Source organism: Pan paniscus, chromosome 2, assembly GCF_029289425.2.
Source record: "Pan paniscus chromosome 2, NHGRI_mPanPan1-v2.0_pri, whole genome shotgun sequence".
NCBI classification, from domain to species: domain Eukaryota; kingdom Metazoa; phylum Chordata; class Mammalia; order Primates; family Hominidae; genus Pan; species Pan paniscus.
This window is the reverse complement of record NC_085926.1, coordinates 189,284,068-189,310,422: the sequence shown is the minus strand read 5'-3', so window position 1 is coordinate 189,310,422 and position 26,355 is coordinate 189,284,068. Positions and strand designations below refer to the sequence as shown.

General features: G+C 37.0%; 1 protein-coding gene across 2 annotated transcripts in view; it reads right to left on the bottom strand.

Annotated features, from left to right (window-relative positions):
- The window catches only part of CCDC50 (coiled-coil domain containing 50), a 63,281-nt gene that overhangs the window by 21,319 nt on the left and 15,607 nt on the right, over positions 1-26,355 (bottom strand). For both annotated transcript variants that reach the window (XM_003804459.5, XM_003804460.7), the window contains exons 2-5: positions 13,824-13,886; positions 12,849-12,975; positions 9,811-9,901; positions 915-1,032 (exon numbers count right to left, since the gene is read on the bottom strand). In XM_003804459.5, the coding sequence (XP_003804507.1) occupies positions 915-1,032; positions 9,811-9,901; positions 12,849-12,975; positions 13,824-13,886 (399 nt within the window). The remainder of the gene's footprint in view (positions 1-914; positions 1,033-9,810; positions 9,902-12,848; positions 12,976-13,823; positions 13,887-26,355) is intronic.

Sequence of the window (26,355 nt, the reverse complement as noted above, 5' to 3'; positions counted from 1 at the left end):
GAGACTCATCGACCATTTTCCACACCCCATTTATGTGCTTAGATTATAATAAAGCATTCCAAGTCGCTAAAGTTTAAAAAGAATGCATGCCAATTCTCATAAAATCATATTCAAATTTTAGCCATCATGAAAGTGGCTCTGGTTGTCCAACTAAAGAACAGATAAGGTCGGGCGCGGTGGCTCACATCTGTAATCCCAGCACTTTGGGAGGCTGATGTGGGCGGATTACTTGAGGTCAGGAGTTCAAGACCAGCCTGGCCAACATGGTGAAACCTCGCCTCTACTAAAAATACAAAAATTAGACAGGCGTGGTGGCACATGCCTGTAATTCTAGCTACTTGGGAGGCTGAGGGAGGACAACTGCTTGAGCCTTGGAGAGGGAGGTTGCAGTGAGCCCAGATAGCACCATTGCACTCCAGCCTGGGTGACAGAGCAAGACTCCATCTCAAAAAAACAAAAAAACAAACAGAAACAAACAAAAAAAAACACCGCATGTTCTCACTCATAGGTGGGAATTGAACAATGAGAACACATGGATACAGGAAGGCGAACATCACACACCGGGGCCTGTTGTGGGGTGGGGGGAGGGGGGAGGGATAGCATTAGGAGATATACCTAATGCTAAATGACGAGTTAATGGGTGCAGCACACCAACATGGCACATGTATCTATATGTAACAAACCTGCACGTTGTGCACATGTACCCTAAAACTTAAAGTATAATAAAAACAAAACAAAACAAAACATGAATTTATTAGATTCAAATAGAATCCTGCCACACATCTAAATGTACCCAGTGCCTGGGGATAAGAGAAACAGTCCCAGGTCCCTAAGGTCACTTTATGAACAAAATTAAAGGAGTGTTTTATGGTTGAGTCTAAGGATAGAACAGATCATGATGCAGGAATTGTTACCTCCATCTTCATAATAGTAACTATCTGCATAAGCACGGGTTGCAGGGAACTCTGGAAAGTGTTTCTTTCTCTTTTTCTCTTCCTGTAACTCCTTTTCTTGCAAAAGGCGAGCTATGTCCTGCAAAGACAAGAGGAGAATGGAAATACACATTACCAAAGAACAAACAAACTCCATATGGTGGGGCTTGACATTCCACTGCCAAGTTTGTATGTGCTCTGTCCATGGCTCTCTAGACTTTCTGGCATTAATTTCATGTCTTCAAATGCCAGATGATTGCTCAACAGGAGTAGCACATGATCTAGATAAGTGAGACAGGCTTTTTTAATTGAGATTTAAATCCACCACAATATGGAAGACATTCAAAACTCAGTACTTCCTAAAGCAGGTTACACAACAGAATTTTAAAAATATGTATTTGTGGGCCCTCTTTCCAAACTGATGATTCAATAAATCTAGATTGGGCAGGATGTAGTAATCTACAAAACTTTATAATTTAAAAACTTTTGAAAAGAATTCTTATGGAGATTTTGATTTAGCTTTGCATTAGAATACCACTGTCTTAACCGAAAAAGAGAAAACAATCTTCCTTCTGTCTCCCACCTGTTCATCCCCAGGCAAATTTTTAGCAATCATTAAGTGAGAGGCACTGTGAGTGACAGAATGATGAATAACATTCCATAATGTTTCCTAAAAGATTATCATCCCTTTATGAACACAAAAGTTTCATAGAAACTTTTCAAAAAAAAAAAAACTACAATAAAATTAAATTGTAAATGCCTCAAAAAAATTTCCACGGGAGTACAAAAGAGGGAATACTATTTTTGCTTAAAGGAATTAGTACAAGATTTTGCGTTGTGTTAGGCTTTGAACAAAGAACTGAATTCCGACAGGCAAAGTTGAAAAAGAAAACATCAGCAGAGTTATGAACATTTTAATGGGCACCTATCTAAGGTTAAATTAGAACATGAGATACGGAATGTTGTAGAAAAAGCTGAGGCTAGAAAAACAGTCTAAGGCTGGATCACAGGAACTCCTTTTAGACAATCTTAAGAAGTCTGGAGTCTGTTAAAATAAGGGGATGGAGGATTACTAAAGGTTTTGAGCTGCAGAGTGACAATGTTCTGAATCTGAAGATTACTTCTATGAAAGCCCCATAAAATAGCCTGTAAACTTATATGTTCATGCACACTTTTAAGGAGAGAAGTCAATAGCTATCATCAGATTCTTAAAGGCTCATACAAATATGGGAATAATACTCACTGGTACAAATGGTAATAGCAATCATTGGTAATTTGAGGTACTTACTTCTTTATATTTATCGTTCATAAGGAATAGAAGAAGTATTAAATGTTAATGTTATAAATTTAAAGAATTACTATTCTTCAAATTTTATGAATAGGTGCGAATGAAGAATACCCTAAGATGGCAATATAAATTTCAAAAGAAAATTTAAGTGAATTAATTTTTTTCACATCTATGCAGAAACAAACTGGACGCTCATTCTAGGTAAATTAGCAATATTTATCCATATCCTCAGCTGTTTTTTACTATTCATCCAAATAGCCTTACAAATCTGACTTTATGCCAAATACAAACTTAAAATACACCATTAATACACTTTTAACTGACACATATATACGTATTTTTTTGATAAGTAATCTATGTAAATGTCCATGCAATAGTTTCAGACACTTAAGTGAGCACTCACAAAATGTTGCAACTCAGAGAGGTAAAAGACATCATAATCCTACTTAACATAAGTATACTTTTCATGAATAGAACTCTGAGTTTCTAAGACTTTGATGGAAAAACTATCTCCTAAATCTGAAAGTTAAAATTAATCTCTTTTCCAGTTCAAGTCAGACATGGTTTAAAGAGACATTGGGAGAGAAATAGTCACTACTGATATAAATTTGGGGGGAACTTCAATTCTTTATCTGTACAATGGAAAGTTTGAACTATTCAATCTTAAAAAAAAAGCCAAATGTCTTTGACTCCTTAATGTATCATTTCAACAAATGTGTCTACCAGGTGCCAATCCCTGTGCCAGATTCTTTAGCTTTAATATCTTACAAAGTAATGTATCAATCAGGAAGAGAGGAACGGGACAGATAGCCTATTCTCCAAAAAACTATTATTTGTTACAGAAGAATTTTCCAAATTTCTATAATGTTTACTACAGAAGTAGAAAGAAATGTAAACATTTCCTTGAACTGTATGTTTACTAAGCACCCAAAACTATATTTTCCTAAGTGGTTTGCTTTACAGTAAACAAATATTTCCCCTGCTATAACTGGGGAAAAAATATAAAGGAAAATTATCAGGTCCAACTTCCAGAAGAAATTATAAACTATGCTCCACAGACCTGGTAGACACGGCTTTATTAAAATGATAAATTAAGTAGTCAAAGACATTTGGCTTTAAGATTGGTTAGTTCAGACTTTCCATTGTACAGATAAAGAATTGAAGTTCTCCCCAAAATTGGTATTAGTAGTGACTATTTCTTTCCCCGTGTCTCTTAAAACCGTGTCTAACTTGAACTGTAGGAGAAAAGAGATTCATTTTAACATTCGGAGAAAAGAGATTCATTTTAACATTTGGAGAAAAGAGATTCATTTTAACATTGAGATTTAGGGGATAGTTTTTCCATCAAAGTCTTAAAAATTCAGAGTTCTATTCATAGAATTGCTTATAACTGCCCTCTTGCTACTGAATTTAGTCCTAATGGAAGCATAGTAATACGCCACTCTCTCAGTGTAAAGAACCAGGAGAGAAAAAAGAATTACAGCCCTTCTTTATAATGCATTAGCTAGTCAAAGAAAGTGCTTTTAATCAAGTAAAAAAAAATAATAATAATCATAACATGTCATGCACCTTAGCACCCAAACCTTTTTGCTCTTCTAAGCTCTCAGCTCTTTTTTGAAAGAAAAGGTCTGCTAGGCTTGAGGAAAGAAAGGACAAAAATTCAATGGAAAACTGCCACTATATTATAGCTGAGGTTTAGCACAAGTCGGTTCTCCTCCCAGCTTTCCAACATTACTATGCAATGAGTTTTGTTAGATAGTTTCAGTGTAAAGTAAATCCCCCTGAAACAAGCTGACGATGGCAATTATCAGTCACAGTACTTGGATGTAGCTAACCAGCTTAGTCACCTTTGATATAAACAATCTCCTTGGTCCTCAGCTTCCTTCCTGTTAATGATAAGTCTAGAACAGCACTTCCCAAGCCTCTTCCTGAGAACACTGGCCTCAAAACTTTATCCAAAAAAAACACACCTTTCAATAGAAAGCATGCAGCATATATAACTCTTTAAGATGCATATTAGCACATTTTAAAACTTTAAAAGAAAAAAAAAACCTGTTATCTTCCAGTAACCTATAATTTTCCAAATTTATGACAGAAGCTTCTGTTCACATTTTTAAAAAACTCAGGTAATTAATGTTCTACATAACTTGGGAAAACAAATCTAAATGAACTCTTAAGCTCTTTTAAAGTCATTTTTAATTACATTTTAATTAATGAGATAGACTTCTGGGCTAATATGTAAAAACAAACCTGTTCCACAGAAGACTTCCTAGTAAATACATTAATTGAAATGGGAGTTTACCATTGTATCTCACCTTTCCCTTCTGTTATCCAAGCTCACCCAACTCTGGAAAATTTGAAACCATAACCATAAGGAAGGAAACAGTTAAGGATCTCTAGTATACTAGAGAAAGGTAATTTTAATGAAAACATAGATTTAGTGATTCCCTTCAGTGGGCCAGACGTGTGCCCTGTGACAAATTCTTTAGCTTTAAAGAATAGTGCTATGAGCAGTAGGGGATTGATAAATATCATTAACGTTCTTATCTTGCTTTTAGTAAAACAATTAGCATAATGTAAGAAATGAAAACATGGCTCTATGAGAAGCATTAATATAAACAAGGTGCAGTGGCACCCAGAGGATCCCCACACATCTTTCCCAAGTAGATGAGAAGTAACTGAAACATGGTGTTGGGTTCCTTAGGGTATTTCTGTCATTTACAGGTTGAGCATCCCAATCCAAAAATCTGAAATCTGAAATCCTCCAAAATCTGAAACTTTCTGAAGCATAGACATGATGCTCAAAGAAAATGCTCATTGGAACATTTTGGATTTTGGATTTTTGGATGCTCAATCTGTATATGATTTATATCATTTAAATATATAAGGGATGGAGGGTTATATCATATAAATGTATAAGGGATAGAGAGTTACTTCTCAGCGTTTCACCTCTATCCTCCAATGGCAATGAGTTTCAAAAAGAGGAAATCTGGAGTTTAAAAACAATCAAAAGGTGATTTAAAAATGTGACTGTCAAATGACTGTCAGAAAGAAAAAAAAAATCGTTCCATTTAACTGCTAAACTTCTCTATTAACTAGCAATTAACATATTAACATCTAACTCGGCAGGGATGTCAAGGCAGGTATAAATCCAAAAGGTTTGTTTGATAAAACAGGAAAATACCAATTCTATGGATGTAAAAACATCAGTATAATAGTGTAAGAAGAGAGGAAGACCTCAACAAGAAGCCTCCCATCTCCCTTTCTAGTCATATTTATAATACTTAAAACACAGGAAAATTTTTAATAGCTAAACGGTATTACTGTTTGATCTAGCCTCTAAATATTACCAAAGAATGTGTAAATATTCTTTTAGAACATGAAATTCTAATCTTTTTAAGAGTGCTATGTGTAAGTACCATGGCTCATACTAGATTCATTTTTTCAATGTGAATTGGTTACTAGGTTTATCCCTGAGCAGTTTATACTATAAAGGGTTTCAAATTGTTAAACTAGTGCCACAAACTTTTCATGACATGTTTGGCCATGCTAATATTTATTTAAGGAAAAAAAAAAAGTTTTTCCTCAAAATAGTTGCACATTCACATATATTTTAAACCTAGGTTTAAACACACACACACACACACATCTAGTCATGCACATAAGTACACACACACTTTTAGAGTTTTATTTAAGAATAACTAAGTTAAATTAACTGATTAACCTTAACCCATTTTTATTAACCACTAATTCATAGAGTCCAGTATACCCAAAGTCTACAAGCTCCTTCCAACAGGGAGCCTAGAGAGAACTACCATATTCGAGAAACTATGTAAAAGAGTTAAAAATAAATAAACAGAGACAGAAGAGCAAGACAGAGTGAGAGAGCAAGAAAGTGAAGAAGAGGAATGAAGGGAGGGAAGGTGAGGAGTTCTCAAAGCTAGAAAGACCGAAAAAAAAAAATTTTTTTTTTCAACTTTTCCACATCTGTGTCCTGCATGGAAATGCTACTTTCCTTACATCTGTGCTTTGTTAACAAACATAATAAAATTATACCATGACAAAGCTAAAACTGCTAATTTATACACGCAAGGTTGTATAACTCCACCACATCTGACACACAATGTTGTTCAGAAAAAATTAAAAAAAAAAAAAATCTCTGTGCCAAGAGAAAAGGGTTCTCAGTCTCTATATCTAGTATTTTATGGGGTGGTAACTAACCAGGAAAATTGACCCCAAAAATCTCTTAAAGAGATTTGGGTGGAAACCCAGAGAGAGATTTTCCACAGCCCTGCTGCTGCTAAGTCCTTATTAACCAAGTAGACTCTACATGGAAGCAGAAGAGCATTGAGGGGGAAGGGGAAAAAAAAAAAAAAAAGGAGGCCGGGCGCGGTGGCTCGTACCTATAATCTCAGCACTTTGGGAGGCTGAGGTGGGCGGATCACAAGGTCAGGAGATCAATACCATCCTAGCCAACATGATGAAACCCTGTTTCTACTGAAATACAAAAAATGAGCCGGACGTGGTGCCAGGCGCCCGTAGTCCCAGCTACTCAGGAGGCTGAGGCAGGGGAATCGCTTGAACCCAGGAGGCAGCGGTTGCAGTGAGCGAAGATTGCGCCACTGTACTCCAGCCTGGAGACAGAGCAAGACTCTGTCTAAAAAAAAAAAAAAAATAAGAACTAAGAGAGTTCATTAGTCACAAGCAATTCTTTTTCAAAAATTGGCCAGAAGAATTAGCACTACTGTCTCAGTATTAGTTTCCTCTCCCTTTCAGGCACCCTGTTACCAACAGACTAAAATAAATAAGCATTTTCATATATCCCTCAATGACAAACTTTACTCAAGCAAATTTTCTTCATTTAATATTGACAACATACTAGACAGCTGAGAGTCACATTTTTCTACCTTGGCACAGTAGCCATCTTCTCATCTGAGGAATGAGTTGAAAAGTCAAAAAGTCTGAATGAAGTTTATATAGGCTTGTCTGGTCAACACACCTATACAACTGGATTTCTCATTTAACTTTTCCACTCTACTGAGGGCAAGCTAGTGGGAGACCTGTAATGACACGTGTGTAAACGCTTGAGGACCTCTCAAATCACACCATACTGAAACACACTTAAGCCTGTTTAATTTTGCCCTAGGCAGCACATATCTCTCTTTAACAGAAATCAAGGAAAGGGCAATTATAAATTTAACATGTACCAGGTGCCCCAAGTACCTGATCTCATTTACCTCACAACAGCCCTTTAGGGTATGCACAACTACCATGACTCAACCCATTTCGGAACCTGAGGTTCTGTGTGGTTAAGGGCGGTGCTGAAAATCACACAGCTAAATAGTTAATGAGCTAAAATTCAAACCCAGGTGAGTGTAACTCCAAAGTCCACATGTTTCATGTATACCACAGTATGTCTAAGTCAGAAGCAGTCCGGAGACCTGAATTGTACAGACATTTCTCTGGCATTTTATAACTTGGAATCAGTCACTTACTTCTTTAATACTTAATTTCTACATCCGAAAAATGGAGTTAATCACTAAACTGCTTATTTTATATAGTATTACCATGAGATTACTTACTATGATTACTATTTAGATTCTACGTAATTAAAATAAAGTGTTTTATTTTCTCTTTCTATCCTGTTTTTCCCTAAACGGAGAAAAAAAAACCCCACAGGACAGCAGTAGCATTTATAAGAAGCCAACTTCATTACTCTGGTATTTTTTAAATAGAAGCTTTCCTGTCTACAAAATATAATCACTTCTTTTAGTTCCCAGTGTCATCCCCAAAGCAAAGTCTTTACTATAAAGAGGCAACACATTAAATACTAAGAAAGAGCCTCCTGTGTATTACAGGAAGTATCAAAAATAATCCCTAATTTTTACTTGCAGCTCTGATTATCACACGATCATGATTTGTTTCTTGAAGAAACAACTCAATACACTCATACCAGGTGTTTCACATTCATCTGGCATTGAACAGAAGTCTTACAGGAACAAGAGTGGCTCAGTAGGAGTAGCAGTGTATGTAGGCTGTTTACTGATGACCCTGATCATATCTATTTAACATGATGATCATAAGTGCCAGTTTGCCCAGTATAGTTTCAGTTTATGTAATTAACACCATGCTTATAACCCTCGAAAGTGTTTCTGGGTGCTTAACAAACCATATTGTTATCCAACTATTAAAAATAATAAATCATTTGCTTCTCTATTATAAATCAAGACAGTGACCAAGTACAGCATAACAGGTGTGAAAGCAGGGTAGCACAGAAATGATGTAAAATGAAATAAATTGTTCATAAGAAGTGCTGAAACTAAGCTGGGCACAGTGGCTCATGCCAGTAATTCCAGTGCTTTGGGAGGCTGAGGCAGGAAGACAGCTTGAGCACAGGAGTTTGAAACCAGCCTGGGCAACATAGTGAGACCTCGTCTCTACAAAAAAAAAAAAAAATGTTTAAATATTAGCCAAGTGTGGGCGCGTGTGCCTGTAGTCCCAGCTACTCAAGAGGCAGAGAGGATCACTTAAGCCTGGGAGGCGGAGATTGCAGTAAGATCACACCACTGCACTCCACCCTGGGTGATGGAGCAAAACACTGTCAAAAAATAATGAAAAAAAAAAGGGCTGAAAATAATAACACAAAAGGAAATAATAGCTGATGGTAAATTCAAGTCTTCTCACAAACCAAACACTATTAGTAATTTTAGTCATTTTCAGCCTTAAAACTATGACTTAAAAATATATACAGAATCAAACTGATCAGTTTTTTTTAACCAACAGATCAGAGGAAAGTGAAACCTTTAAGAAAAAGAGAAAGAATGAGAGCAATGCCTGCTCCTGGCCTCTCCCAAGGACTACTCCCTGCCTCCTGCACAGGCCCCACTCAAAAGTCTGCTCTCTCTAATGCTGCAAGAACAGCCCAGGGACAGACACCTTGTAGTAAGCTGAATAATGTGCCCTCTCTAAATTCATTTCTATCCAAACCTCAAAATGTGACCTTATTTGGAAACAGTCTTTGCAGATGTAATTAGTTAAGCTGAGGTCATACTGGATTAGGGTGAGTCCTCAATTCAATGACTGATGTCCTTGCAGGAAGACAAGAAGACACAAAGATACAGACAGAGAAGAAAGCCATGTGACAATGGAGGCAGAGACTGAAGTGATGCAGATACAAGCCAAGGAATGCCAAAGATTGCCAGGAGTCAGGAGCTAGGAAGAGGCAAGGAAAGATCCTTCCCAAGAGGTAGCGTGACCCTGCCAACACTTCAGATTTTAGACTTCTAGCCTCCAGAACTCTAAGACAATAAATTTCTGTTAAGCCAAGTTTGCAGAGTAATTTGTAACAGCAGTCATAGGAAACTAACTCACATCATATGTGAAATTATCCATTATCTCTCAAGACTTTTACCATTTACATACTCAAGAGGCTATAAATCATGGTCCACAGAGGAAAATGCAGCCCAAATAAGAGGCATTCTGCTTCCCATTCAGAAACCCTTCATTGAGCCCGTGACCTACAGAAAGTTTTTGCTCTAAAGCTGAGCACCCCTTTCTCCATGAGGGAGAGGGGCAGTAACTAAGTTATACCTCATCCTTCTTCTCCTGAATGCGTCGTCTCTCTGCCTCAATAGCCAGCTTCTCCTGAATTTCCTGAGCAATTTCACAGTCTTGTTGTTCACTAAAAAGCAAAGGTGAAAACATGAATAAGGAAAATAAAAAATAATGTATTTCCTAAAAGTAATAAATACAATTTATTGAATACTCACTATATGAGAAGTACATTATTTTTCTCACTTTATCTTCAAGATAAAGATGCAAAGAGGCTGACACGGTCACATTTACAGATGAGAAAACTAAGGTCCAGGGAAGTTGCATCATTTTCTCAAGATCACAACGAAAATATGTGGTAGAACTGGAATCTGATCGTCACACCCAACAATGGAAAACTCCACACCTCTTCTATACCACCTATCACTTCACCCCACTGGGGCCTGTTTGCCGGTCCTGCCTCTACCACTAATAACCACAAATCATTCTCTGTCGTGCCATTTTATAAGCTATAAAAAAGTGTACACTTAGTAACTTCACATTATAGGTCTAATATCACAGTATTCTTATCTATTCAAACCAAAGAAATGAAAATAAACAAAAATCTACTCAGACCAATTGCTATTTATATTTCTTCTTTTCCTTCACTCATTGTAATAATTAAGAATCATACACAAAATCACGGACTTAGTTTTCAAAGGCCTCTGTCTTCGTTCAAGCCTCTACCTGAACCTCCCAAATTAATGTAAAATCTGTATAGAATTAATTGACTAATAACTACACTGGATGTGATAATAAGTGGGAAGAAAGTAGAAGCACCACAGAGAAGGCAAACCCAAATGAAGTGTTAAAGGTCACAAGTGACATAGAAGATGTATCTCCTGGTACAGAAAATAAATAAGTGAAGCTTCATCTGAGTTTAATGATTTCAAACCATATTTCCAAGAAGTACCATCTCTGGTTCAGTCAGCTAATTGTACAGACTCCTGGGAAAGCGAAACTGAGAAAGCAGTAGTAAACAAGCGGTAATCCTGACTTACGGCAGCCCCGGTATCCAGACTGAATAAAAGGTTCCAGTTCAATGAAAACTGCAGCATTTCATCCTTCCCAAGATGTCCAGCTATTAAAATTGCCAGGGAGTGAACTGAAAGACTTCCCTTCTAGCTTACTTATGTCATCCAGGAACAATTTCAAAACCTTGAAGTCTCAGGCAGAAATATAATACCCGGTTCTTCTCTCCTTTAGGACCTATAAAATATCACTCTCTAACTCCTGATTTATATTTGAGTGGTTTCTCTTGATAATTTCTGAAAAAGCTCATTATACTGTTATTAACCTAATTCAGGATTTTAAACATCTGCATCAACCTCAGAACTGGCCTTTCTAACAGAGAATTGTGAATAATGTAAAGGGCAATGAATTTAGAACTCTAGAACATTCTAGCTTTGGTTCTCACCTTAACCTGTGACACCGAGCCTCATAACATCTCAAATATCTCTCCTCCTCTTTACATCTCCATTACCATGACCTTCAATTTAGGCCTCATCATCTCCTTCCTCTATCTCTATCACCACTGTCCTCATTCAAGCCTCACCATCTCTTAATTTGACCACTGCTCAACAGCTGCCTTCAAATCTTGCCCACTCCAAGCCTTTACCCACCTCGTCTACAGAATAGATTCCAAAATGAAAATCTAAAACTACTTCAATGGTTCTCCATTCCTTATAATTTAAAATCTACAAAACCTGAAAGCTTTAACATAACTTATCGTAACCCTTTTGATCCAGCTTTTGACTACTTTTCTGGCCTCACTTCCTACTTCTGCCTGTAAATACACTCTCCACTCCAGCAACACTGAACTTCCTGCAGCTAACGTGAGATTCCAAGTCCTCTTACCTCCTGCCCTTATGCATGCTGCTCCTTCTGGCTAGAATGGTTTTCCCCATCACTATAAACTTCTAATTAACCTTCAAGTTTCAGATTAAACACATCGTCTTGTGAAGCTTTTCCCAGTCTCCTCTCTCTAAATAGGCCTGAAATTTACATTTCAATTCTCTGTGACTCATGCACGTATCTCCAGATACACAATGCTCAAGGTGTTTTCCTGAGGCCCTTAGAGGCAACAGCTGTCTTATTCATATCTCCGGTCTCCTTTCATGGTGCCAGATTTAGCATGAATCAATAAAAGTGTTTATTTACAAAATAAGGGAAGCTTAACAAAATGATTAATAAAGTCCTCTCTACAAATAATAAACAGAAAGACAAACCCTTCCTATAAGTTAGCAAAAATGACTGGCTTTCCTTTTTTACCTGAATATGACACTAAAGTAAATTAAGGGGTTCCTTCCATTTTTCCTTTACCCCTTCCTCCTCAACACAGTATCTGTGGTTAAATCTACCCACATTAAAGATTTAGGATGTAAGAGCCACTCTCAAAGAAGAAATGTATCCTGGGAGCTTTACAACACTGAAACAGAATAAAAGTCACTGTGCCAAAAGAAACCTGAGAAATAATCATTTCCGTTTATCTGTCTGTTAAAGGAGGCTACTAGAGAGAACTTTTGTCAGACACTGAAGTTATGAAGAAAACTGAGTCTACACTTCAGAGCTTTTCAGAACATTCTGCTGTGTACTGAAAAGCAAGGAAAGTAAGAGCGGCAAACACAGCTAGAACATAGTAAAGGAACCAATACAACCCATAAAGTTATTTGATGTCCACTATTTCACTGGATCCCCCAAAGAAACTATGAGGCAGAGGGGACAGAGATTATTATCCGCATGTTATGGGTAAGGAAAATAAATTCAGAGAAGTTGACTAACTGGCCCAAGGTCATAACAGCTAAAAAATGTTAAAATTCACACCATCATCAACATGTCCTTAAACCTGGTCAAGTGCTCCAACAACAACAAAACATTTTCAAATCAAAAAAACTGTTAGACATCCACGGTAAGATTTGTAATCTAACAGTAAAAGGAATCAGAGGAACAGAAGTAGTCTCCTTCTCCCCTGCCCTGGTTGCTAGCTCCACAGAGAAAACCAGTCTTGACATCACCCCTCCCACCTCCCAAATCCTCACAGGTCTTTGTAGCGCTTCTGGAGCTGGGCCTGCGCTTTCAGATCTTCCTCTTGGAGCTGCTTAGCCACCTGGAGATCATGCTGGACCAAACGGTTCCGCTGAACGTTTGATGCCAAATGATGCTCAACTGGAACAAAAAGATTGAGGACAGGAATCAATAATGTCTTGGTTTGTTAGTAATAAATGCCATAATAATCTTAAGAGCTTTACCATAACAACAGCTTTGCATCCATCACTTCGTTTTATTGTCTCAACAACTATATATAATAAAGAGCAAGGAATTATTATCCCCACTTTTCCATTAAGTAAAAAGAGGATCAAAAAGATTAAATAATTTGCCTTTGGTCACACGGCAACAAACTGGCTGTACCAGGACATCTACACAAATATTCTAAAGCCAGGGCCAATGCTCTTTCTACTACTACATGTTGTCACTCTATTTATTAACCACATTTTTCAAAATGTCAATTTTATATTGATATGTGAATTCACAAATCATATATTCACAGGTATGTACCTTAATATAACATGCATAGCTTAGATTTACTTTTCATCACTACATGGAAAAAAAGATTCAGAAAAATCCACAATGTGATCTCATTTATACCATAGTTGCCTGGGAAAACTGTTCAAGTCCCTATCCTAGGAGCAAGAATAGATTCCTTCTACGCACCCCAGATAAATCTACAACCATTGTGTCCCTCCTACAACAAGAGGCTAGGAAAAAGGTTCAAACCCCTCTTTTTCCTCCTAGAGACGCAGCAGTCTACTAATTCCTGGCAGCCTATCTTACTTAAACATGCCCGAAACTTCACTGCTCACCTAGGCATCATTTGCCTAAAGAAATCCTTCAGGATGTATGGATGGTGACGCCAAGTGACTGTGCTCTCTCCCCACCTAAGCCCTAAGAAACCAGCCTCAAGCTACCACTAAAAAAAGAAAACTGAAGGAGCATAAATGAGAGGTATTACTCACTCTCTTGTTCCTGCAGGCTGTGAGCCAGGGTGTGGTCCTCCAGGACAGCAAAATCTCGGCATACTACAGTAGATGGAGGAAAAACAGACAGGAAGGCTCATTAGTAATACTTTAACATACAAAGGAAAGGATTTTTTTTACTTTAAAAAAAATCCATTCTAATATTTCAGAATGACACACTTTATAATTCTCAATGCATAAAATAGTGACTAGTTAAGTATGCAGTCTTTAGTCACAAAAATCCATAGTGCCTGCTTAGTGGCAAGCACAGGGTGTCACAAAATACTGGTTAGCCTTGGCCCCTGGCCTGAGGTGAGAACATTTACAGAATCAGATTCCTGAGGTCTAGAAATTCCAATCCACTTCTATAAATGGAGGGTTAAGTGCTGCTGAAATAACAGACGTATCAGTCATGCTTTGCATATTGCTACTGAGAGAGAAATGAGTTACTGCATAATTAGAGGTGTTAAAAGAAATCTAATCTATGCTTCCCTGTGGTTCAGACGATCCTCTCCCAGCAATTTATGTCTACCCTGGCGTCTTTGAAGAAAAAATATATTTTCACTAGTCCCTCAGGTAGGGGCAGAGCTCTACTTTAAAAATTCTTAATTTCTTAAACATTCTTCAGGGGGTCAAACCCCAGGGACATGAGTTAGAACTAGGTCTCTAGGTCCCTCTAAACCTTGGGCTGCCCCAAAATAATCTATAAACCAAAAGAAAATGGGAACCCTGAAAGAAACCAGGAATCTGCCCCAACTCTGCCTCCACCTGAAGAGCCAGGCAAGGGCATTTCCTGACCTGTCTTCTCAGAAGCAAAATGGGAAGAAATGGTCTTGAAGAAATGGTTTGGGGTAAACAATGGTATCCATGTTTACCCCAAGCTGCAATTTAAACTCCTGCTTCGTAAACATACAAACAGAAAAAACATGAAGGATTCATCATGTAAAGTGCTGTTTTAAGGACATGTAGTTTAGGTGATATGTTCTCACTCTATTCCAAGCATGTAATTCATGTTAAAAAAAGGAAATTCCCCAAAGCCTCAGATTACTGCAATTGAGTAGGACTCATGAAACATTCCCTAGGGCTTAGGAAAAGTGATAGATTTCTTTCTGAAGCTTTGGATTTGCCTATGAGGACACTTAACTGAAACAGAATGAAAAACGTTCCTTTGCCGTTCTTTGCACTTATGTATGTTCACATATACACTCAACATAGTTGTGTCCTTCACTACTGAGGGATAATGCCACAAAAAGGGAGGGAGATCTTGGGGAGGTCAAGATTATTTTGAAATGGTTTTATAATGGAGGAATAATTCTTGCCCAAGAACTATATTAAACTGAATACAACCTGCTTAATCCTCGCTCAAACATAACAGCAAAACCAGTAATTCGAACAGAAAGCCCTGTTCTTTTTCATCAGCTATATTCTCAACAGATTCTAATATCTTGAAGCCCAGGTCCTAGTTACCTTATATTTCACAGAATAAAAGTACTTTCAAGATGAGCTAGATAACACCCTCATTTAAAAAGTGAGGAAACTGAAAGCCAGAAGGAAGAAGGGATTTTCTAAGGCTGTACAGAGTTCACTGGTGACAGGGCTTGGGGGTCAACATCTAAGCCAGCAAGCTCAAGAGCTCTTTCCCCTTCCCTGACACAATGATGGCCCCTCCTTCCCTCCAGGTAAATCATGGTAAGAACAGACGGAAAGAAAATATTCTACATTAACCATCGTATACTCTCTAAAACACTTCAATTAATTAATATCTAATTTTTAAATGGGTAAGATATACACGGACTTAATTTACAAAAATTAATGAATTAGCTAAAATAAATATAATCAAATCTTGGGTAAAGAATGTTATTTTAATGTATTGACCTATCATTTAAAACACCTTTATTATACTGGAAAAGCTTGTGCTTATATATTAAAAGTCAGTCTTAATTTTAGATTAATTATGATTAGATCAAATTTAAGATTAATCTTAATGATTTTCAAATTATGGGTGGCAATCTATTATTAGGTCAAAAAATCAATTTATTAAGCCTGACAAAAGCATTTTAAAAGTCAATAGTCTAGAGAGTAACAGAGGACAGTTGGCTCTCATAGCCCTGAGTTTTGGATTCATGGATTAAATCAACAACAAATAAAAAATATTCAGGAAAAAAAAATGTGGCTGTACTGAATACATACAGACATTTTTTCTTATCATTGTTTCCTAAATGAAACAGTATAACAGCTATTTACATAGCATTTACACGGTATTAGGTAGTATAAGTAATCTACAGACAATGTAAAGTATACAGTAGAATATGTATGAATTATATGCAAATACTACCCCATTTTATATTAGGGGCTGAAGTATCCATAGATTTTTAGTATCCATGTGAGGTCTTGGAACCACCTCTACACCCCACCCCACAAATACGAAGGGACTAGTATAAATCACACACAGTACAGGAAACTAGTTTGGGGAAACTTTTCCCGTATTATATACAAACATCACAGAAATATATACATACAGAGATGATAGGTACTAGGTCAAAATGTAAAACACATCATTCTATAGATTACAAAAAGCTTAAAAGCCACTTCAATTTATGTTATTAGGTCAGAACGTTATGCCAAAAATATGTTTTCTATGTTTCTAATACCATGCTAACTAAAATTAAAAATTATGAAATTATTACATTTTTCCATGTGGAGAATCATGTGAAGAACTACAATAATTTTAAAAATATTTCTTAACTTCAGTCAGCGGAACATTAAACATTAAACTATATTGTTTGTAGATAGATATACCTATGGTTAAAAAAAATTTTTTTTAATAATATGGCACTGACACAAACTTAACTCCAAACAGTAGTTCTCTCTCCAGAGAGACGAAGAGGGGCATGAGTGCCTTGGCTGCATGAGCCATTCTGCTTCAAAAGCAAAAAGAGAAAAGACACACAATAAGGCAAAATATTAACATCTGATGTGGGTGGTAGGTTCGTGGGTTTTTCTATTTCCTGTGCTTTTTAAATGTCTTACATATTACATTTTAAGTTCTATAATTAAATTCACTTATTTCATGTTGTCAACAGCACATATTGCTAAACCATGAACATGAAGATATGGTTTGACACATTATAACAGGTGCGAGAAATTTCTGAATTGCTGATTACCTTGATGACTCCTCATAATGATTTCTTACTATCTCAACAGCAAGACTGAAGTATATTCTATTATTGTAATTTGTCCCTGAATCTGCAGAAGCTGAACTAGTACCCAAAAGATATGAGCAGGGCCTGAGCTAGAAGGGGATCTGGAAGATTTTCAATGATTACGAGGAAGTACACAAACACATACACACAGAGAGTTGTATTGTCAAATACACTGACTTTGCCCTTCGGAGTTTACTAGGAGTTTCCAAACATATAATCTCATTTATACTGAAATATTACTTGCCCAATATATAATTTCTTCTGAACCCACTCTAATTTTTTTCAAGATTTGCCTCTGTATTCCCTGCATCAGTATTCTAGTACAACCTGGAAAACAATCACATATCCAGTCAACTTTGTAAATCAGTAACCAGACTGAGAATTACTGAAACTATTTCACAGCCAGGCCACGCTCAGAGCATGAAGAGAATTTTTCTCCTTTTCTAACCTCCTCTGCCTTCGATGTAAACAGTATAAACAGTCTACTGAGGATAAACGGCATAAACTCATCTTCCCACCTTTCTCTGTGGGCACATTTAAGGTGAACCACCTTTCACCCTCCCATTTCTCAAACTTTTTGCCTCCCATGTTCACCTTCACTCATTCAGAACTCAGGCTGACCTTCTTGCCGTAAGCCAACCCTATCAACATCTTCTACTAGTCCCAGTCTGCTATTAAAATGAGCTTCCCACCATAGTCAATTACACAACTATTCTTTGTTCCCACCAGATCTCAATGGTCCCGTAGGCTCTCCCCTCTGCCCAGACATTTTCCCAGTGTTAGGGAAGGTGGCTAAGTCTCTTTTGAACATTAAAAGCCGTGCAACTCTGCCTCATTGCTTAGAAGAGCATTAACAGAAAGAAATGCACTTTGCTCTGAAATTCGAGCACACAGCTGCTTCCCTATCCAGCTGCAAGCTCTTCATAGCAGGGACTTTGTGGGTGTACTTTCTGCACCTTCCACACAACGTGTGCTCATTAATTGAAAGAAGTTAAAAAAAAAATAAAGCTGGATCATAAAGTCAAACAAGAGTAGGAGAAAGGAAGAAAATAATGTCATAAACAGAATTAAACTCTGCTATTATGACAGCATAACACACTTATATGTCAAACATCATTTAAACAAATTTAGTAATAAACAAACTACATAAAACTAGAACCCTATCCCCATTCTCACTGAAGGAGTTTCAATGATATGTTAATCTAAATATAGGCATATCTTGGAGATATTGCAGGTTTGGTTCCAGACCACTGCAATAAAGCAAATATTGCAATAAAATGAATCACACGATTTTTTGGTTTCCTAGTACATATAAAAGTTATGTTTACACTATAGTCTATTAATATAGTCTATTGATAGTCTATTAAATGTGCGATGGAATTCAGTCTAAACAGGTTATGTACATATCTAAATTTAAAAACACATTATTACTAAGAAATGCTTGCTACACACCTTCAATTTGTAAAACACATAGTTTGTCCAAAGCGCAGTAAAGCAAAGTGCAATAAAATGAGGGATGCCTGTATATACAAATCAGTGTACAGTGAATTAATTTACAATAGGCCAAGCAGGTCTTAGAAATGGAAAGGAGGACTGGCTGACATACATAAATACATACATATATATACCCCCCGTCCATTTCCTTAAAGAATGATTTTCATTGAGTTGTTGATCTCCCCCTAAATACATGAATGGCATAGTATGCACCTAATCCACACTCATTTACTCAATAAACATGTGTTGAACTCCATTTCAGGATGAATGAGTCATCTCCAAGCCATCACTGAGGTGAAATATCAGAGAGGAAAACAGGTATAATGTAAGTTAATAAACACTGTACTAAAGACAATTTGTTGTACTAAAGAAAATTCTTTGAAGTCATAAACACTGGAACAGTTACACTTGTTATGAACTGGGGGTGGATGTAAGAAGTGGGGGTGATTTAAACAGAATGTATCAAGAAACCGTGTATCAAGAAACCTTAAAGTAATTAACACGAAATGTATCTCAAGGTAAGTTAAAATTCCTATGCACAGAAGCGGTAAACATTCTTGGCAAAGGGGCCAATTATGGAAAAAGACAAAAAGATGAAAACCCACAGGCCATCCTGGAGTTGTGTGTGCCCGGAGCACAGAAGCCCCAAAGAGAATTACAGCAAGAGATGGGATAGGAAAGACCCTGTGCACCCTCATGAGGAATTGGTTCTTTTTTACATAGGCTTCCTGGTATACAACTTACCTGAAATGTACCAAAGAAAATCTGGTGATTACCACCCCACTCCACCTCACGCCAACCAAACTCTATCTCTTATATTTTTTCTCTTCTTGCATTTGCTTCCAAAGTCTCTCATTTTTGTTTTCGCCTTATTGTTTCTCCTCACACACCTTTTTTCAGGTACATCTACCTGCCAACTTTACCCCTCCAGCTCCAGACACAGCCCACTCCCCAATTCCCTACCAATAACTGTAGGAGCTTTCCATGAACTTCAAAGCAGAACTACTTGTTCTCCTTCTACAGGTAACACCCTTGTCTGCCCTCCCCTTGGCAATCAGTAGAAAAATAGAGACAAAATTTGTATATTTTAATAATTCAACACTTTAAAAGAAAAGAAAACTGATCAACATTGATTGGAATGTCTCTTAAAATTCCAGCCCAAATGACATCAAATTTGGAGGCCAAAAACAGCCTTTAAAAAATTCTTTTCTTAGTCATTAACAGTACTAGATTAAGATCTCCTCAGCTTTCACCAACAAAGAAATAAATAAACTCTGAGCATTTTTCATAAAACGTATTTCAGATTGTTATTTTAAAAAGCTCATTTACAGCAAGTTTCTCTCCTTCTCACTCAGAAACAAAATATTCTTTTTAAAGACTGTTTCAAAGAGGTGATTCAGATTTACAAGTGATGGGGTAAGAGTCTTTAGAATCCCCTTATCTTTTTCTCAGGGACAAAGAGAAGTGTCCCCTCCCAACCCCTGCCACATCCCCCACATACACACATACCCCTAAAGGGCAGCAGGAATTTTGTTTACTCTTCCACTAAAGGAACACAGTCTCAAATTTTGGCCAAGAATCAGGAACTTAACTTGTATTTATACTGGCAACGCCGGGGAGAAAAAAACTTAGTGGGGGACATTTTGCTAAACTAACTCTGCTCAAAAGTTTAAAAGCTCTGCACAAGATTAACTAAACCTAAACAGTGAACAGCACTCCTGCTATCAAGAACTCCTTCTTTCACCTCAGTCGAGTATGCAGAATGAGTACATATCTATCACCCATTTCAACCAAAGCCAGAATTTTCTGATTCCATGAATGGCTACACGTTCCTTTCATACATTATCCAAATAATGTGCACATTCCCAATGCTTTCCCAACTAATTCTACATAAACTAAAAAGGAAGTGAAAAAAAAGCCATTCCCCTTCCGTTGTTCTTTTACCTACATCCTAAGACTTTCGGAAATTACAATTGCCATGATTCATCTTTACAAGCTTCCATCCACATAAAAATGCCTGGATTAATACTACATTAACTAGAGGCTCTTTCACCTGTGTCTGTTTTCCCTTTTATAGAATGGTAGAATTTTGTGAATTATTCTTTTTATGTAAATGCTATGAGTAGCAGAGGGACTATATACTCTGCTTTGAAAGCAGGGATTATGCTTGCTTTCCTTTGTTCTGTATACATGAAAACATCTACTATGAACAAGAAAGATATTCAAGAGATACATTTTGTCTTGTGAAAGTTTGGCAATAACAGACAGCCACAACTGAAATTTATACAGCACTTCATAAATTACAATGCACTTTCACATTTATTCCTCCTAACCATCTGAGGATAAAGGCTTTATCAACATCCCCATTTTACTTATGAGGAAACTAAGGCTCAAGAGAAATAAAACGGCTTGAGCAAGACTACCCAACAAATAAAACAAATGAACTGGAAATCAAATCCACCTCTTCTTGCCCCAGATATTTCTGCTTAGAGTATCAGGAAAAAAAAAGGGAGGGGGGGGTGTTATTAAATACTAGTTAAGATAAATGGGCATTAAGTTCTTTAAAATCAAGGATAAAAGTAATTTTTAGTAAAGATGGTACATGTATTCAGAAAGTGGTTTCCATGTCCCCCAAAATGCAAATAAAAATGAGACCTAGTTTACTTTGCCTCACTATCTCCCAAGAATAGACTTCTAGCAATCACAGTCGGCCTATATTTACACCTGAAACAACAGGAATAAAAAGTTCCTTAATTGTATAAATTTAAGGGTTTCAAGCGCAGCTTAGTTATATGGATATACTGTCTAGTAGTGAAGTCTGGGCTTTTACCGTCATCACCACCTGAATAATGTACACTGTACTTCATTAAGTACCTTCTCAGCTCTCACCCTCTTCCTACCACCCCATCCTTCCGATTCTTTCACAGTGTTTCCTAAGTGACCTACAGGAAACCCTAGGTAGTGACTACAGTGAAAAATTCTAAGGGAAATCTCTCTTTGGGACCTACCACTTGCCCTCATCTCTCTAACCCTCTTTTCAACATCCACAAGTTTCCCTCCATTTGGGAAGAGAAGATATTGTTCAATTTTAGACTCATGTGTCTAAGATATATTAATGACACTTTGAAATAATAAACGTATTTTGTAAAACTTTTATGCTACCCTACAAAAGAAATGTCTCCCTAATCTGTTAGAGTTTCTTCTCTTTATTAAAAGTTCTAATAAAATTACCACAGTAAAAGAGAAATGGGATTCAGCAAAACTGAATAGATCTTATCCTAATGACAAATCCTCTACATTCTCAACCCCAGCAATCTTTATATAGAGATCAACAAAATGACATCAATATCACTACCGCCAATATCATTAGCAAAACCAACCCCCTCCTCCACCCCCATCAGCAGGGCAAGTAGGGATCTTAGAGATGCTTGGCTATAGACAGCAGACACTCTCTTATGCTCGCTCAAATACCCCAATTATGAGCCCCATAAAAGCAAACTTAGCTCTGAGTTGCTGATCACTGATAGCTAAAATTTCTCACTTTCAGGCTCAAGGCTGAAAACAAAAGAACACTTAAGTAATACGTGAGCAATTCATTTACTACAGAACAAAGGGTAACACAAACTTTTGATCCTTCTCCATTTTTTAGTGTTCTAAAATTTTCATGCCATTGAAATTAACAAAATCTAAACACAGTATGACACTGGGAGGGTAGTGGCATCTAATTTTGGCTGAAGCTAAGCAAATAATCTACATAGGTGTTCCATCTTCATTTATTTTGTTACTAGTCAAAGCAATCAATGGCAGGGCTACTTTTCTAATTAAGTCTCCAAATGCCCTGTTCTTTCCAATATGCCATGATATTCCACCTGTCTGGGAGATAGATGATCCTTCTAAACAGAGATCCATAATACAATTAAATCAGATGCACTGTCTTGTAGTTATTATCCTTAGTATAATAATCCCACTACTAAACTGTCCACAAAGTCGACACAGAATTTTTGCAATTTCTTTGTGAAAGACAAACATTTTCACTCTACACCTTATACAGATGACTAAGGAACCAAGCAATATTTACCAATATTTCATCTGTTTAGAGATTCTTATGGTTATTGGTTTTGGTCTCTGTTTTTGGTTGCTTGGTTGTTGTGAGAATGAAACACAGAGAATGGGAGAGGCTTGCAAATGGGAAAGAAGCTTAGTCACCATTATTACACAGATGATCGTGGGGGAATCTCTGTGTTCCATCTGCCCAAAGCACCCATCCACCCCTCTACCATCTAGAAAATTCACAATCAACCTACAAGACCCCCATTCAAACGTCACCTATGTAGCTGACTCACAAACATACAGCAGACTCATCTATCATTTTCTTTCAGTGCTTTCATAGCACGTAGTTTACAGGATAGAACTGTAGCACTAATTATATTATTAAAAATTTTTACTCCTGTTTCCCCAGCATATATTCTAGATCCTGAAAGGCAAGAAAAATATTGTGGATCATTTTATCTCCAACATTTATCCCAGTGCCCAGGATAGTGACTTTCAAATAAATGTTTGTGAAAAAGATGGATCCTGAGAACAATGACGACTAGTGCACAGGACATAACACGAAATGTTGGATTTTTCCACCCACATCCATCCAGCATATTCATTCATCCACATCCTCCAGCTTATCTGAAACAAGGCTATGGAGCTACATGTCTATCAATACTACCTCAAACAACAGTAAACTCCTTCACCCGGAATTTCAGATTTATTATAATGAAAGGATATGTTGCCTAATAGAATCCTAGAATACCTAGAAAAGTGATATATACAGGCAGGTGGTCAATTCTTGGTTTCTTTGGGCCACAATTAAACAGATCACTCAACTTACAAAGAAATGATGGCTGAGATTTGTAATAATATGCCCAAGATCACATAGTTAAATGAGTGGCACTGTTAAGATTAGAGCTCAGAATCAAGAAAAATGTGTGTATACATACGGATGTATTTGTTCAGCTAAACAATGCAATGGGGTGCTTAGGATTTACGTGGCATTTAAAGCAGAGAAAGCAGTATGTGCTGAGGTGCTAGCAGGAATTTGCACAATCTGGAGCTAGTCTCCTGAATTACTGGTTTGAGAAAACTGCCCCACGTCCTTAGAACTCCCCTGTAGTTGCAAACTGCCAAATCATCCCAAGAATTACAAAATGTTAATAAATTAAGTATAAGGTGAATGGAAAAACACAACTCAAGGTTGATATCCAAAAAATAAGAAGAAGAAAGGAGAAAAACCTTCAGAAATTCTAGTAACAGAAAGACATTTTCGGGGTTAATTATCCTGCAATAAACATCACAGATAGAAAGCTGCCTTTTTCACAAAAAGTTTTACAAACACCAGAATAGTATAACTCAGGATCCTCTGCAAACTTCTTACAAATATCTGACCTGCTAAAGTCACCTTATTGGTTAGAGCACCCAACTGTCAAGAGTATCAAGAATCTGTAATCCTATTTCCAATAATAATGGTCCTAAATGGCAGACTGGGCTTCCTAGTTTCCTCAAATACTTCTAAATTTCAGTCACTGTTCATAAACAGATGCTGATCTATCACTTTATTAAAATTATAGATACATTAGCAGAAAGGGTTTTAATAGTTGTCAAATTCAGCCTTATCTTGTCCAAGCAATCATCTGGACTCCTTTTAAATGTTTCAGCCACCGGAAACTCCCTTTATTTTAAAACACAGCCCATTTTTCCAATAACCAGAGGTAAAACTGTCTTCAAAAGGACAAAATCTGCCAACCTATAGTGATTATCCACTGGTCCTAGTTCCAGCCTCAAAGCACTCACATTCTCCAGAGTGTATGTAGGTGTTTTGTAGAAACAACTGACATTCTGAGGTCTGTTATTTTTATACACCCTATGGATAACCATCCATGTAGCATATCATACGGGTTAATGCACAGGTTAAGTTCCAAACGTATTCTCCATGTTACAGGCAGAGTCTAGGGCTGATCTTATGCCTCCCTATAGGATACCCTGACTATAGTTGAAATACTTGACTTTTCTGTTTAAACTTAGAAGGTACCAGAAAGAATAAACATCAAAATTCTAACATTAACAATATACTATGAGATTACAATGTAGCTTATCTTCCTTTTTAAACACTTCTATATTTTCCAATTCATCTTCCATGAAGGAGAATCTGATAATCCTTTTCAAAATATTTCATAATAAAGAGAGATACATGTTTTTATTCTAATATAAGCATCTAAACAGTGAAGCAAGAAATATTTACAAGGAAGAAAATCAGTTGTAGTAGCAATTTTATTGATTTATTTTATAATGCTCCTTTGAAAATTAACAAAAGTAAAGCCCACATATGGTCCCAAATTTGTCGACAATCTTCCTGAACACCAATGTAAGAAGAGAAATATGAAAAGTTGTTCAGTTTTCATTATCAGAATGGAGAAATTATACCAGCTCTTTACTGCAAAGAAATGTTTTATTAGTATCAACTGTACAAGTAAATTCAGTTATCATGTGGCAACTTAAAATAGGGAGCACTAAATTATATAATAGCATCATCAACAGTTTTACAAGAAGGGTAATAAGCATAAGTTTTAAATGTGTGCCAACAACACATGCACACTTCAACAAACACACTGCAAAGAATCATTCTGAAAAGTAAAACTACTGATTGAATCCCAACATTTCATTCTCATGCAATTTATCAAAGTATGTTCCTGAGTTATTTTTTTTTTCTAATCCCCTAAATTCAAAGTTAAATGAAAACCCCGGTAACCTAAACCACTTGTTTGGCAAGTAGATATGTTATGGCTAACCGCAGATACACCAGATTGCAGGCAAGCGGGTTTTGAAAATGCTGAGATGATATAAGTCCTCACATCAGAAGTACTACTTTAATATTATAGACCGTCTACATCATTATCAGCGACCACAGAGTAAAGTGGGTAACTTATTGGGAAAGAGAAAATGGCTGAGTCAGAATTTCCATCTGACAGGACAAATGATCTGGAGTGAGAGGAAGAGTGAAAAAGCAGGGAAAAGGTAGCAAGGTAGAAACAGAGCAGTCTTTACTTACATTGGTTAAACTGTCGAACACAGATAAAACTTTCCATATAAGGTTTATCTGACTCAGCTACCATAAATGATTTTTAAAATGCCCGCAAACATGGACAACCTCATAAGCTTCCTGTGTTAAAGCCAACAACTGTATGGATTGGTGCTTTGAATCCAAAACCTGTTTTTGGTGGGAGTAACCAAACAGAAGCTACCCAAGAGAAGTTAAGACTTAGACCTTGTCTATTCTTAGAAGATGCCGACGCAGGTATTAACAGAAAGCACTCAAGTTAAGCTTCCTTTCTTCTCAAGAAACATCCCATAACCTCAAAATGAGCTCAATCAGGACATCATTTATTCTGAGTGCCCATCAAATTGATTCCTGGGCTCTGTCTTTCTATTCCCGTCAAGAAGTCACTAAGGTTCTCTTCAAAACTTTATGTTTTGAAGATATGGATGTGCATTTGAGGATTTGAGGATGTGCATTCCTCATAGTCTAATGCTCAATGGGACATATATTAGAATTGGCATCCTGGCTGGGCATGGTGGCTCACGCCTGTAATCCCAGCACTTTGGGATGCCGAGGTGGGCAGAATGCCTGAGCTCCCGAGTTCGAGACCAGACCGGGCAACACAGTGAAATCTCGTCTCCACAAAAATACAAAAAATTAGCCAGGTGTGGTGGTATGCACCTGTAGTCCCAGCTACTCAGGAGGCTGAGGCAGGAGAATCGCCTGAACCCGGGAGGCAGTGGTTGCAGTGAGC